We start from the raw sequence: 14,899 nt of genomic DNA on the forward strand, positions 1-14,899 counted from the left end.
TACCGGATGTTGACACCCAGCAATCTGAAATTTCTTACCCTCGCCACTGCTGACCCCTTGATGATGATTGGTTTGCGTTCTCCTGGCTTCCCCTTCCTGAAGTCCACAGTCAATTCCTGACAGTAAGTGTATGGTTGTTGTTGTGACATCACCCAACTAGCTGATCTATCTCACTTCCTCCTTGCCATCTGTGATTCAGCCAACACCAGTGGTGTCATCGGCAAATTTGTGGATGGCATTGAAATGTCATGGGAGTAGAAGTGTAGTCAGGACTATAGAAGTAAGGTTATCTTTGTAGTACTGTAGAATGGAGAAAAGATCATTCATAGAACAGAGGCTTCTGGAATTACAAATATAATTCCATTATGCGTTTTCAAGGAAGCAATGTAACACAGGATTGCAGTACAACATGGAGTGGAAGGGTGAACATCCAGCAGCCTTGATCCAAATCAAGGCCAACAATGTGGATGAAGTCTTGAAGGCAGAAGCTACTACAGAGAGGACCTCAAAAGTTTGTAATATCTGGGTCACACCAATGCTCTAGAAATAGGAGAATGCAGGTGAATGCATGGATGGTTTGGATAGGAGGGCTGCAGACTCCACTGTGTGCCAGATCTCAGTAAGAGGAAATACACAAAAGCCAGACGGTTTGCACACTAACAGGGCCAGGATCAATATGCTCATGGGTTAGGTTTGATGGTGCTGTGCAGGAGAATTTAAACAAGGTTCTGGACAAACAGGAAGCTCAGCAAAGATACAAAAGTAGAACTGAAGCAGATAGACCAAAGATTAGATAATGAACAAAAAAAGAGCCTGCCTCTTCTTACTGATATATGTAAAATATCCAGATGGGTTTCAAGGACAAACTCATGAAAGTATATACTAGTGATAGAAAAAAATGACAGGACTGGAAACAACATGCTTGGTTAAAAAATTTAATCTGACAAATCGAGGACGAATTAACGGAGCATTGTCACTGTCAGTTTTATAATCACAGCTGTAAGAAGCAATGATGAGTCACAGATGAGGTTATTAGGAGGGCTCACATTTTACTGGTAATGTGCTATTGATCCCCCAGTGGACCCAGGGAGAGCAGGTGGATGTGCAAGTAAATTTCTTACAAATGGAAAAGCACAGACCAGTAATAGTGGCAGATTTCAATTAATTTTAGCACTATCTGTGATACAGAATGAAAGGTAAAGAAGAATGGCAATAGATTGGGAGATGGGGAAGTGTAGAGAGACCTAGGAGTTCTTGTGCACCAGTCACTGAAGGCAAGCATGCAGGTACAGCAGGTGGTTTAAAAGGGAAATGGTATGTTGGCCTTCATATCAAGAGGGTTTAAGTATAGGAATAAGGATACCTTACTGCAGCTGTACAGAGCCTTGGTGAGACCCCACCTGGAATATTGTGCGGAGTTTTGGTCGCCTTATCTAAGGAAGGATGTTCTTGCAATGGAGGGAGTGCAGAGGCGATTCACCAGGCTGATACCTGGAACGGCAGAAATGACTTATGAGGAAAGATTACGCAATTTGGGATTGTACTCGCTGGAGTTTAGAAGATTGAGAGGGGATCTCATAGAGACATATAAAATTCTGGCAGGACTGGACAGAATGGATGCGGAAGGGATGTTTCCAATGGTGGGGGAGTCCAGAACCTGGTGCCATGGTTCGAGGATAACAGGCAAACCATTTAGAACCGAGATGAGGAGGAATTTCTTTACCCAGAGGGTGGTGAATCTGAGAAATTCATTGCCACAGAGAGCAGTAGAGGCAGGTTCATTGAATATATTTAAGAGGGAATTAAATATATTTCTTCAGTATAAGGGAATTAGGGGTTTCGGAGAGAAGGCGGGGACAGGGTACTGAACTTTAAGATCAGCCATGATCTCATTGAATGGCGGAGCAGGTTCGAAGGGCCGAATGACCTACTCCTGCTCCTATCTTCTACGTTTCTATGTGGAAATCCCAAATTGCAGGCTGAATAGTATTTAGCCAGTCTGTAGCTAGCTTGTCAAGAGAGGGAGAGGTTGCAATTCTGGATTCACTTTCAGGGAGCGAAACTGGGCAGCTGGAAGGAGTACCAATGCAGAGGCAGTTTTGTAGTGGTGATAATAAGTTAGATTTTACAGAATTACATAAAAGGAGGTTTGGCAAAAGTGGATTGGCACCTAACTTTTTAAATGGTAAAAGACATGCAAGGCATTCAAACAGTAGTTTTAAAGGGGTTAGAATAAATATGCACCCACAAAGAAAAAAGGGAACTCTTCAAACCCCAAATCCTCTGAATGTCAAGATGCACAAAGATTGAAATAAGCATCAAGACCTTAATACACCTGGCAGCCTGGAAGAATATATAAAATGTCAAAGTGAAATTAAGAAAAAAACATGTTGGGAAGTGAAATTCAAGAACGTTTAAAAGATCCTAATAAGTACAGAAAGAGTAATAGAAAGGAATAGGCCTTAAGGGACTGAAAGGTAAGCTTATTTGTGGAGGCAGAAGATACAGTTAAGGTTCATTGAAAATGTTGTAATTGTTTTCGTTGAAAAAGAGGATGTTGATGCTGATTTCAGGTGCGTGAAAGCGAAATAGAAATATAGTTTTCAAATTTGAAAATAGATAAAATGCTAGGCCCAGAGTTGAGAAGAAATTCTTCACACAAAGGTCTGCAAATCTTTGCAATTCTCCAAAGTGCCATGGATGATGGACAGCTGAGGACTGTGATAAAAAGTCTGGAAACTAATGAAAGGAGGGTTGTTCGGTGATGTGATGGCGAGGCAGAATTTCTCTTGCAATCTCATTGGATAGTGGAGCCAACCAGGGCAATAAGACACACACATTTCCACTTCTAATGCTTTTATGTCCTGGGCTCTCAGCCAAACGGCTTTAAAAATTTCCCAAGAACGTTTGAATATTGAAGATGTGCTTACAGTCCCAGGTGCTTAAAATCCTCATTTTAATCAACACACAAAAAAAAGAATCACAGCCCCAACTTAATGTTAAATTCTTCACAAAAGTGAAGGGTGGTTGAAGTAATGTGGTGACAGATAAAACTAACCAAAACGTCTGAAGATTTTCATTAATTTAGAAATTGTTTTAATTTAAATTCTAGAAGCTTCATATTAGGAGCTCTGTTATTTCTAGAAAACAAGAAAAGTTAATTTGAAAGGCCTAAAATTAACTGGCAAACATCCTTCAAAAGTGTACAAACAATCTATAAATTAGGTCCAATAAAAGCAGCTTATAATTATAAATTACCAGCAAGATTTTTTTGTCATTTGAAGAATATACTGCAAGAATTCAATGCCTTATTATTTAAAAATATGATTTATTCCTTAAATAGTTCTGATCTGTTCTCTGAGGAACATTTGATTTGGTTATTATCATTTCCACAAAGGTTCAGTGCCTCAAAGTCTTGTGATTTTTAAAAAATTATTTAACTGATCACAAAGTTAAGGTGAAGCAGTACAGTGGGCGTAGTGGTTTGCACAACACCTTTGCAGGACCAGGGTTAAAATCCTGCAAAAGAGTTTGTACGTTCTCCTCGCATCTGTGTGGGTTTTCCCCGGGAGCTCCGGTTTCCTCCCACTGTTTGAAATGTACTGGGGGTGGGGGGTAAGTTAATTAGGTGTAAATTGGGTAGCGTGGACTCGTGGGCCTGTTACTGTGCTGTACATCTATATTTTTAAAAACATTTAAAGATTTAACCCATGGAAGCTTGATTCACTGAGCTGCCATAATTTCAGTCAGTATGTGTAACGTTGAAGAAGTTATAAAATACCTGCATTGAAACTATTCCAGTCTAGCAGTTTGTATGATCTTGTGTTACCCATAATTCCGACAAAGGCTGAGTTCAAAACAGCAAGTTAGTAGATCAGTTATAGGAGCAGATCAGATAAGCAATATAGAGAGCACAAGGAGGACAACACTACTTCACAGGAACTGGAAAGACACAGACAATACAGTTAATAGAGGCACATTCATGCAGATAGAGTAGAGTAGGGACCATGCTAATGCAATTTAGAACCAGTATTTGACATTAGATGATGCTTAATAAGAGAGGAAAAAGATTGACAGTAAAGTATTTGCAAATATTATTACCTATTGCTCTAACCTTTGAGGAAATTTCAACACAGCTTTATAAATTTTCAAAAAAAAGTCATCCTTCAGAATGTCCATAGTGTTAGATGTGCAAAATTGGTAGACTTATAATGGATGGGGTGCTGCAAATTCAAATCCCCGGGCTTTAAAACGGAAAACAAATCCTGTCAACAAAATTTATAATTGGGAAGGATTAACCTATGTGTTCAATAGTTCTCTCAGTGTTTTATTACCCATGTATAATTTGTTTACATTAAAGTAAGATATTTAAAACTAAAATGTTAAACTTTTCTATCTCTTCCCAATAAAGCACTAGGAATGCAATAATGGCTAAAAAGCCTTATTCCAGATTTTAAAAACAATCTTTGGCAGAGGTAGCCACAGAAATTATTTAAAGAGGAAAATTTACAAAACGTGCACCTTAGCGTGCAAATACAGGTCAGCGTGTTTATTTGATTAACTAATGCGAAGAAATATCATTTAAAATTTATATGCCAGGTTGAGGATGTCTGCTCAAAATATCAAGACAGATACCTCACCCATCAAAGTCAATTGCGTTTGCAGGATATACAAATTGACATATCCAAATTATGGAAATGCTTGTAGTTGTGATAGTCCGAAGATTTAATTCTGAATACTTTGACAGATTTCCTGCCATTAAAAACCAAGATGAACAGAGAAGTAAGTGCTGAGAGAAGGTAAGAAGATGTTGGTTTCAATTCATAGCAAGATCAACCACACATAAATTTTGAATCCATAATGAGCAGAAGGCCAGTATTTTTCAAGTTTTTCTCAATTAAATCCAATAAATTTTTTTAAAAATGACCAAAGCTTATTTTTCTTTAATGGCGTGGTGGTAATTAGATTCAATGCACAACTAATACTGAGACCAGAATTAACAAGAATGCAATTCAAGGTCTACTAGTTTGTGAATTTCAATTCATGTTTTAAAAACCCAACAGGCATTCTCTGAGAGGGAGCCTGCTATCCTTACCTGGACTGAGCTGTGTGATTCCTTTCTCAAATCACTGTAGTTGAGCCTTAACTACCTTCCAACATAAAGTAGCAAACTATTTAATTATGTCAAATTGCTTCAAAGATTATCTGTAATAGCCCTATGGGACCATCACCACAGGACTCTATCTGTTCCAAGAGAAAGCTCACCTGATGATTGATAACAAATACCACCCTTGGCAATGATATAATTAAACATAACAATGATAAGAACCCTGCAACAGTTTATGGCCAATAAGCAATGGAAGAAACAAAGCTTCAATTGTTTCCTTTCAATCTGATTTAAAGCATGTCTCCTACTTTAAACCTGTGCCCTCTTGTTTTTGATGCCATTTTAATCACTATTTGTTTTAGAAAGCATAGAGAGTTATTATCTCACACCTGCTGCCAGAGGAGATACAATTTCCATGTTTTAGACATTCAGGCATGCACTTGAAAAGGCAGGGAAGGATACAGATCTAGTGCAGACAAGTAGGGAGAGTTTAGATGGGCAAAAAGGTCAGAAAGGACATTTCTATGTTCTGTGACTACAACACTATTGGTAAGATATCCGTTAAGTTTACATACCAAATACAGTAAAATCCCCATTATATGGAATTTAATCAACCAGAAACTCAAACCAGCAAAAAAAAAGGCGTGGTGGGGTGGGATGGACTCCGTGGAAGAATGCTGAGACTTTGTTGGACACACACAGGTTTACCCACTGAACTAGCAATGGCCCTCAATGTTCTTTTTGCTGTTGCCACTTGCAAGGAGACAAGTCAGGTTATGAGCGCGGGGTAGATGCGGAAAGGGCATGACCAGGACACTTGCGTGGAGGTAAGTCAGGATGACTGTGTGAAGAACGTGCACCAAGGGCCTGACCAGGGCACTTGGGTAGAGGTGAGTCGGGTCGTCAGCATGAGGAATGTATGCCGAGGGCCCGACCAGGACACTTGCAGAGAGGCGAGTCAGACTGTCAGCAGGAGAAAGGTGCACTGAGGGCCTGACTGGGACAATTGCGCGGGGTCAGGTTGTCAGCACAAGGAAGGTGTGCTGAGGGCCTGATCAGAACATTTGAGTGGAGATGCGTCAGATTCTCTTGGTGAAGATGGGAGCAAACATTCAGCCAGCAAAGCCCGACGTTCGTGCCCTGCCCACATCAGCTGCTTGAATAAAGTTGCATTGGAATGAAATTGGTATTAAGTATATTAGTAAGGCTTTATCTGTAAACTTAGTGAAGGGCGTTAATTACGATGGCGACAGTGTTAGTGTAGCGGCTAGTGCAATGCTGTTACTGCACCATACGGGAATTACTTGATTAACGTGAACTATACGTAATTAAAGACTACAATACTGTTTTCTTTTTTCAAATTACCTTACATTTTTCACTCTTGTCTTATTCTTAACGCAGGTGTATTAATTAGGCATTGGAAGAGTGAGTGTAAGTCAACCAGAAAATTTGCATTTATGGCAACTGTGATCCACATTGGAGCTGGATAGTACTGTATTAAAATGGACTCCTCAGTGCAGAACCAGCCCCCAATTTTAAAAGAAACTTTAAAGGACAGAGCAAAAAAAAAGTCCAATGGACTAGTAACTCAGGGAATCAAGTAGAGCTGTGCTCACCCCTTAGGCACACAAGCAAGTTTAATGCATGAATGCAAAATGGGAGCTTTCAAACACATCTCCTTGATGATGGGAAATAGCATGGTAACATTTTAATTAAAGTTTTGGAAAGGTTATCAGGAAATTTTGAGCTGCCAATGGCTGCCAACAATCCCATTTTAAAAAAACTGCTCCAATGGTAACAAGGATGTCAAGTTATAAAGGTCACAGAATTTATTTAAGATAAACTCACCAAAGGGGGGAGAGAAAGAAAGTCATTAAAAAAACACCTGGTTGAATATATCCACAAAAAAAATTACTATGGTAGTATGTGTGTGAAACACGTGGAGCAAATTTATTTTGTCATAATTCTGTAAATTATTTAGTTACAAAGCCAACATTTTAAGATTTCATTCCATGATCTTGAATGAAGTTAATATTTTTCTTGTCCTGAAGGTATGGTATCTGACATATTCTATTTACCTGGGTTGTGGATTCGGTCCAATAGCTTCACAGATCTCGCGCTGACTACCCCACCAACATGAACCAGAAACCCAGGCGGGAAAGTCGTTAGAGTAAAAAAGGGAAATTCCTGTGCAGAGAAAAAAGTGATGGTAAAAGCACTTGCAAAATGAAAGATAATCAAAGTGTCAACATGTCTGATATATTTAGTGCATACAATCCAACCAAATAAAAATATTCATAGCACAGGGATTTTTTTTCCCTTGGGTATACAGAATCTAAATGTAGTGAAGATACTGAATACAGTGGCAGCAAAGATGATCCAGTTACCAAAATAGGAACTCTGAAGTCTTAACCAAAGATGGGATTGAGTTCCATTACAGTAATTCCAATTACTGCACTGGAATTTTAAGAAATCAACTGATGTTAACAACTAGAAAACTACTGAATTGTTGCAATAATGGTTTACAAGCATCCTTCATCAGAGAAAATCTGATATCTTTGTCTGATTTATGTGTGACTCCTGCACTGGAGCAATATGGACGACTCTTAAATGTCTTCTGGAAATTGCCCAGCAATTTAGTTGCAAGGAATCAGTGGACTAAAACCAACATGATACACCGTCATTTTAAGCCCCATGCATACTGATCAGGTGACAAACTGGTGCTTACTGCTACTTGGCACCAATCAGACAATGCATCAAACACTCGCTGCTACCGTCAGGCAAAAGATACAAAAGCCTGAAGTCCAGGTTCAAGAACAATTTTCTTCCAAGCACTTTCATGTTCTTCAACTTCCCCTTACTATGGTAACCACTAACTACTCCCGGACCATAAAAAGATCTGTCTGCACTATTTAGACATACAGCACAGTAACAGGCCCTTTCGACCCACAAGCCTAGGCCACCCAATTAACCTATACATTCAGGTACATTTTGAACAGTGGGAGGAAACAGGAGCACCTGGGGAAAATCCATGCAGACAGGGTGAGAATGTACAAACTCCTTATTGACAGCGCGGGATTCAAACCGCGGTCCCAATTGCTGGTGCTGTAAAGGTATTGTGCTAACTGCTACACTCATGGAACACCTTTCTTGCACTAAATGTAACTGTGAATATTTATCTATCTTTGATATTTATTATCTCTTTCTGTACTGGGGAATTTAGTGTATGTAATTGCTTTTATTTTGCAAAACAAAAGTACCTGTTTGACTGAAGAATTTTGGTGTGTACTTGCATGTAAGTAAAATGTAATCAACACAAGTGGGTAGTGTGAATTGTGAAGGTCATGTGGTCTCTGTCTGGAACTTGGTGGGAATGTGGATTGTGAAGGGTCATGTGATCTCTTCCTCTAGAATTTAGTCAGAAGTCACATCACCTGCCAATCAAGGTGGGACTCTGCCCACTCATTAGTGCACAACTGACCATAGGCCTCTTTAAATCACTCACAGATGACCATTTGCCCCATTAAATCTTTTACTGATCACCTGAGCTGGACTCAGCAGCTTAATGCATTTTAAAAGCCCACCACGTTCTCTCTGCTCCTTGGTCCTGACTATGAATGCTACTCTAAACCAGGTCATTTAACAGTGGATGTCGCTGGAGAAGACGTTGGCAAAGTGTGAACTACACTCAAGAGCAGGACCATAGTATTGTTTGGCAGTGCTTAGCATTGAGCCACCCACCACCACCCCGCAACCCCACCCCCCACCACTGTTGGTGCAGGGAACCGGGAGTTTGCGTTTAAGTCCCTGTCTCGTCAGAGTGCATTATTTAACACTGAGCCACACCCTGAGGTACAGGGATCAGGTGTCTCTGAAGTCATTGTCTTGTAAAAGCATTTTAGTAAATCATGTTGTTTTGTGTCTTCCCCGTTACGATTTGCCCGTGTACACAATAAAGATTACTCATTGATTGTCAGCTTGTCTGGACTCACTTCTGTGAACCCACCGTGTTATGTCATGTAGATTACTAAGAATTATTTTTGAAATTTAAAAAAAAAATAAAAAATCAGTCAAGCAAAAAATATCACTTCGCCATCAGTCACCAAATTGGTATCTCTTTGGCTTGGCTTCGTGGACAAAGATTTATGGAGGGGAATGTCCACGTCTGCTGCAGGCTCATTGGTGACTGACAAGTCCAATGTGGGACAGGCAGGCACGATTGCAGCGGTTGCAAGGGAAAATTGGTTGGTTGGGGTTAGGTGTTGGGTTTTTCCTCCTTTGTCTTTTGTCAGTGAGGTGGGCTCTGTGGTCTTCTTCAAAGGAGGTTGCTGCCCGCCGAAGTGTGAGGCGCCAAGATGCATGGTTGGAGGCGATATCAGCCCACTGGCAGTGGTCAATGTGGCAGGCACCAAGAGATTTCTTTAAGCAGTCCTTGTACCTCTTCTTTGGTGCACCTCTGTCTCAGTGGCCAGTGGAGAGCTCGCCATATAACACGATCTTGGGAAGGCGATGGTCCTCCATTCTGGAGTCGTGACCCACCCAGCGGAGTTGGGTCTTCAGCAGCGTGGATTCAATGCTTGCAGACTCTGCTAGCTTGAGTACTTCGATGATGGTGATGAAGTCACTCCAATGAATGTTGAGGATGGAGTGGAGACAGCGCTGATGGAAGCGTTCTAGGAGCCGTAGGTGATGCTGGTAGAGGACCCATGATTGAGAACCAAACAGGAGTATGGGTATGACAACAGCTCTGTACACGCTGATCTTTGTGTGTTTCTTCAGGTGGTTGTTTTTCCAGACTCTTTTGTGTAGTCTTCCATAGGTGCTATTTGCCTTGGCGAGTCTGCTGTCTATCTCGTTGTCGATCCTTGCATCAGATGAAATGGTGCAGCCGAGGTAGGTAAACTGGTTGACCGTTCTGAGTTCTGTGTGCCCGATGACATGTGGGGGGGCTGGTAGTCATGGTGGGGAGCTGGCTGATGGAGGACCTCAGTTTTCTTTAGGCTGACTTCCAGGCCAAACATTTTGGCAGTTTCCGCAAAACAGGACGTCATGCGCTGGAGAGCTGGCTCTGAATGGGCAACTAAAGCGGCATCATCTGCAAAGAGTAGTTCACGGACACTAAAGGCCAAATTGGTATACTGCACAAAATATTACATAATCTATTTTGCAGGGAAGAAACAAAAATTAAGCTGCTTAGGAAGTCTCAATGAAGTAATGAAGTGATTAAGTTACCTAGGAATTCATTTGAATGGTTTATGCATAACTTGCTTTCTGGAAGTTAAGCCTACTGAGAGGCTTGCCAATTGTTAGTAATAAAATACCATAGCCAAGAATCAGACCAAATATGGGCCAGATACAGGTAAACGGGATTACCACCTTGGTCGGCATCACTGAGTTGGGCTGGAAGGAAACTTCTGTGCTCCATAGAAGGACAGAATAAACTCAAGAGTGACATAGAACAAAATGGAATCACATATCAAGCATGTGCGTGCTTTTCATTCACGAATAGGATGTTTACTCTTCAGCTTACACGGATTCCCCTCCTGGATTTGTCACAATCCTATATATGCAGACCCTGGTTCTGGCCTCTCATCTGTCACAATGCTCCTATTGGAAAAATCCAATAGCACAGCTCCACTACCTGGGATTCCCCTGCAATACAATTCCTTCAGCATACATCGGGCAAAAACAACGATCCCAGTCATTACCTTAATTTATTTGAACAGGAAGTCTTGGCCTGGAGATTGAAGTGAATAACCTTTCTCTTTGTCATGTTTTAACTAATTCTTAACATTTTAAACGACTGGTGTTGGACTTCCTTGAAGTTGTTTTCTTTTTAACTAATTAGAGATCTTTAAATGTTTGAATGTTGGATATACTTAAGTCCTGCCTTTGAGAGAGGCTGATGTATTGCCCCCAGTTTTGCTTTCTCTCAAGACCACATAGGACAGGGTCTCTGAGACCCATTCATGACCTAACTCCTGAGGGAAGGCAATAGGACATCCAGGAGCCCATGGTGAGCAGATCCAGAGAGAGCATGGTGATTTAAATTTAACTTTTCAATTTAAATGTATACATGCAGCACAGTAACAGGCCATTTTGGCCCCCAAGCCCATGCCACCCAATTATACCTGTGACAGAGTATTTAGAGGTGGCTTGGGAGGAATTGTTAGAGCAGCTTGCACACACACATTTTAAAAAAAGAATTTTTGCAGGACTTTTGCAGAGTGCTTTTTGCAGAAAGCAAGGGCAGCAGCTTGCCTGGGAGAGCATGTGATCTTTGCAGGCAAGGGACAGAACAGTTTTGCTTTCAGAGAGGGAAGGTGTGAAACAGAGAGAAGGAATCACAGAAATCAGTTCCAGAAGGACAAAGCTGGCAAACTTTTGGAAGGCTGTCTGATCAAAGAAGACTAGCTGTCTGAGGTGACCCGAAAGAAAGAGGATCATCTGGAGAACCTTGAAGGAGGCATGTTTCGTCAGCAAGACTGATTGGAAAGGAATCGGATGCAGATGTCCTGGAACAAAAGGAATCTCTCTCTGAAAACCAGCAAGAACCCTCTTGAGTGGTAACCATTTGCCTGTTAAGCACCAAAGACTGGTGAACTTTGTTAACAGTACAAGAATTGCCTGCAACCAGTGAGATTGGTCTGTGATCCAAATAACTTTTCTAATCTTAAATATACATTACACACATATGAGCTTAGTATTGGGGGGGGATTAAGTAGGTTAAGTAAGTAGGTTAAGTAATAAGTTAAAGTTTAATTCTGTTTTCTTGTTCAATTATAATTAAAAACTACTTTTGCTTAAGTAACCCTGGGTTGTGGTGCATATCTATTGCTGCTGGTATTTGGGGTCCTCTGGTCTCTGTAACACACCTGTTACGAGCCCAAGACCCCAAAACCCAGCAGCAATAGATATTCACCAAGACAAATAATTACTTAAACAAAATTTGCTTTTAATTATCTTTAAACATGAAATCAGAATCACACTATTAACTTAACTAACCTAACTTAACCCCCTTCTAATTCTAAACACACATGTATGTAATGTGTGTGTAAGTTCAGAAAAGTTACTTTGATTCACAGTCCAATCTCACTTCTCATTCCTCCAAGTTTACTGGTTGCAGGCAGTTCTTATACTGTACACAGAATTTAACATTTATGAAGTTTATCAGGCTTTGGTGCTTAAAAGGTAAATGGTTACCGCTCAGGAAGGTTCTTGTCCGTTTTCAGATAGAGATTTGTTGTTCATTGGACAGCCACAACAGATTCCTTTTAATCAGCCATTTCAGTGTCTTACCAAAGAAATCTGCCCCAACAGGATTTTCCAGATGATAATCTCTTTCTTTCAGGTCACCATAAAGTTCATTTTTGTTTCTCTTATTTCAAGTGAAACATTAGGCAGCCAGTCCTCTCCTTTTGTATGAACCACAAGGGCTTAGACCAGGCACTCACAACCTGTCTTCCAAATGGGGTTTTCCACAAGCTTGCCAGCTTGTCCTATTCCAGTCCCAGCTATTGCTGCTGAGTGTAAAAATGCAGAACTGATCTCTCTCTCAACACACACACACACACACACACACACACACACACACACACACACACAGAGAAAAGCCTGTTTGACTGCCTCTCTGCTTGCAAAAAACCACATGACCCTCTTAGAACAGCAAACAGCACTCACAGACAGCCGCGGCTCCGAACCTACTCCTCAGAGTTCTTTCATCTGTTGCTTTACAAAACAACAATCCATTAGTGAAGTCCCTTGGGCACTCCAGTTTTTGCAAAGGCACATGGAGCCGACCTGTCTAGCTTGAGCAGAGCTCCTGTATTTTAAATGAGATCTGTTTCAGTGTTTGTATGTGATCTACATAAAAAACCTGCCCCAATTTCTCCTTTAAAACATATCTATAATCTGTCACACACACAATTAACCTACACCCCTGGTACGTTTCGAATGGTGGGAGGAAGCTGGATCCCCCGGGGAAAACCCATACAGACTCGGGGAGAACGTACAAACTCTTTACAGACAGCAAGGGATTCAAACCCAAGTCCCGATCGCGTTGTGCTAACCACTATGGCAAACATGCCCCTTCATAACATTAATGACTTCCATGAGGTTATTCCCTCAAGTCTCCCTCCTCTTTCCTAGGTTTTCATTCTCATTGATTTGTACCAGCATATATTTCAATTAAATTCTGCAACCTGAATTGTGGAAGTGTACAATGTTGCTTATTAATTCATACATAGTTAATAAAGCAAATAAATCATATGGAATCAAAGTCTTAAATCACTGATCTGTACATAAAAATAAATTTCCACAATTTATCTATGAAGGAACAATGCTAATTAAAACCACCGGCTTACCCTGTGTTCAAAGGCAGACTGGGTCTGTTGTCGATATAGTGCTTTCAAAGGACCTCCATCCTTTCCACCGCTACCACTTCCCATTCCTGAGGGATATTAAAAACAGGTGTGCTTTAAACTTTAGACAATACCAAATTCAAAAAAATATAATAATTAACTCTGATGTTTCAATATCGAATGAGTAGAAATGATCTTCAAGAAAACTGCTCAGATTTCCAATCTCTTTCCAAAGCCAGGGAGTTCAATACATCTCAAATGGGTTCTTGTAGTGTAGAATAATTTTCTTTTTTTACATTACCAGTTATTCAATAAAAATTTCCTGTCTTGTACCCCTTGATTTACTACTTTTAATGTGTTAGATTTTAAAACTTAATACAACCGTGATTATTATTGTGCAATGAAAGACAAAAGTCGGGAGACGCAGTGAAGGTCGTAAAAATACCAAAATGCTGGAGGAAATTTAGCAGGTCCATGGGAGGTAAATATTTACAACCAATATTTGGGGCCTGAGCCCCTTCAAGAGATGAGCGGAAAAAAAACAGACAGGTGCTTGGAGAGAGAGGAGACAGAGAGAGCGAGTGAGCGAAGGACATACAGAGAGAGCGAGGGAGATATCCCAATGTGCGGATAATGGAGTGAGAACAAGGGAATCCAGACATTGCGTGTGGTGGGGAGGGGGGGGGGGGAAGCAAGTAATGGAGGATATGCAGATGAATGTGAGTTGATGGTGACAGAGGGGAAGCCACTTTTTTTTGAAGGCTGAGGACATCTTGGATGATCTCACATGGGAGCAGACCCAAACAGTCTCCCTCCCTCCTCTGACTGGTCCTCAACCTCAATAACTTCTCCTTCGATACATCCCACTTTACCAAGTCAAAGTACCATGGATACCTGCGTAGGCCCCAGAAACACTTGACTATTTGTTGGCTATGTGGAGCAATCCATATCACAAGCCTACACAGCCAAAGTTCCTCACCTTCTCCACTGCCACATCAACAACTCTGATGCTGCCATAATGAACTCATCCACTTTGCTACCAACTTCCATTCTGACCTCAAATTCACTTGGTCCATCTCTAGCAACACTCTCCCCTTTCTTGATCTGTCTCCATCTCAGGAGACAAACTCTCTATAGATATTTCTTCACAGCTACCTCGACCACGCCTCTTCACACCCTGTCCCTACAAGGATTCCATTCCTTTCTCATAATCTCTCTGACTCCATCACAACTGCTCCCAGGATTAAGTCTTCTGTGCGAGATCATCCAAGATGTCCTCTTTCTTCCTCTCTACTACCATCAACTCAGTCCTCCCCTTCATAACCTCCATTACCCACACATCTGCCCTGGCCCCCTCTGCCCCCATGCACAGCAAAGACAGGATTCTCCTGGTCCTCACCTAACAGCCCACCAGCATCCACATATATATCAT

The 14,899-nt window shown here is 41.0% G+C and overlaps 1 protein-coding gene across 17 annotated transcripts in view; it reads right to left on the bottom strand.

Moving 5' to 3' along the window:
• c2cd5 (C2 calcium dependent domain containing 5) overlaps nt 1-14,899 on the bottom strand; it is a 143,664-nt gene that overhangs the window by 76,765 nt on the left and 52,000 nt on the right. For all 17 annotated transcript variants that reach the window (XR_011348028.1, XR_011348027.1, XM_069908603.1 and 14 more), the window contains 2 exons: nt 13,471-13,556; nt 7,186-7,294 (listed from right to left, as the gene is read on the bottom strand). Coding sequence is in view for 15 of the 17 variants with exons in the window: in XM_069908603.1 (XP_069764704.1) it covers nt 7,186-7,294; nt 13,471-13,556 (195 nt within the window). In the remaining 2 variants the exon portion in view is untranslated. The remainder of the gene's footprint in view (nt 1-7,185; nt 7,295-13,470; nt 13,557-14,899) is intronic.

The sequence above is a fragment of the Narcine bancroftii genome, chromosome 13, assembly GCF_036971445.1.
Source record: "Narcine bancroftii isolate sNarBan1 chromosome 13, sNarBan1.hap1, whole genome shotgun sequence".
Classification (NCBI taxonomy): Eukaryota; Metazoa; Chordata; class Chondrichthyes; order Torpediniformes; family Narcinidae; genus Narcine; species Narcine bancroftii.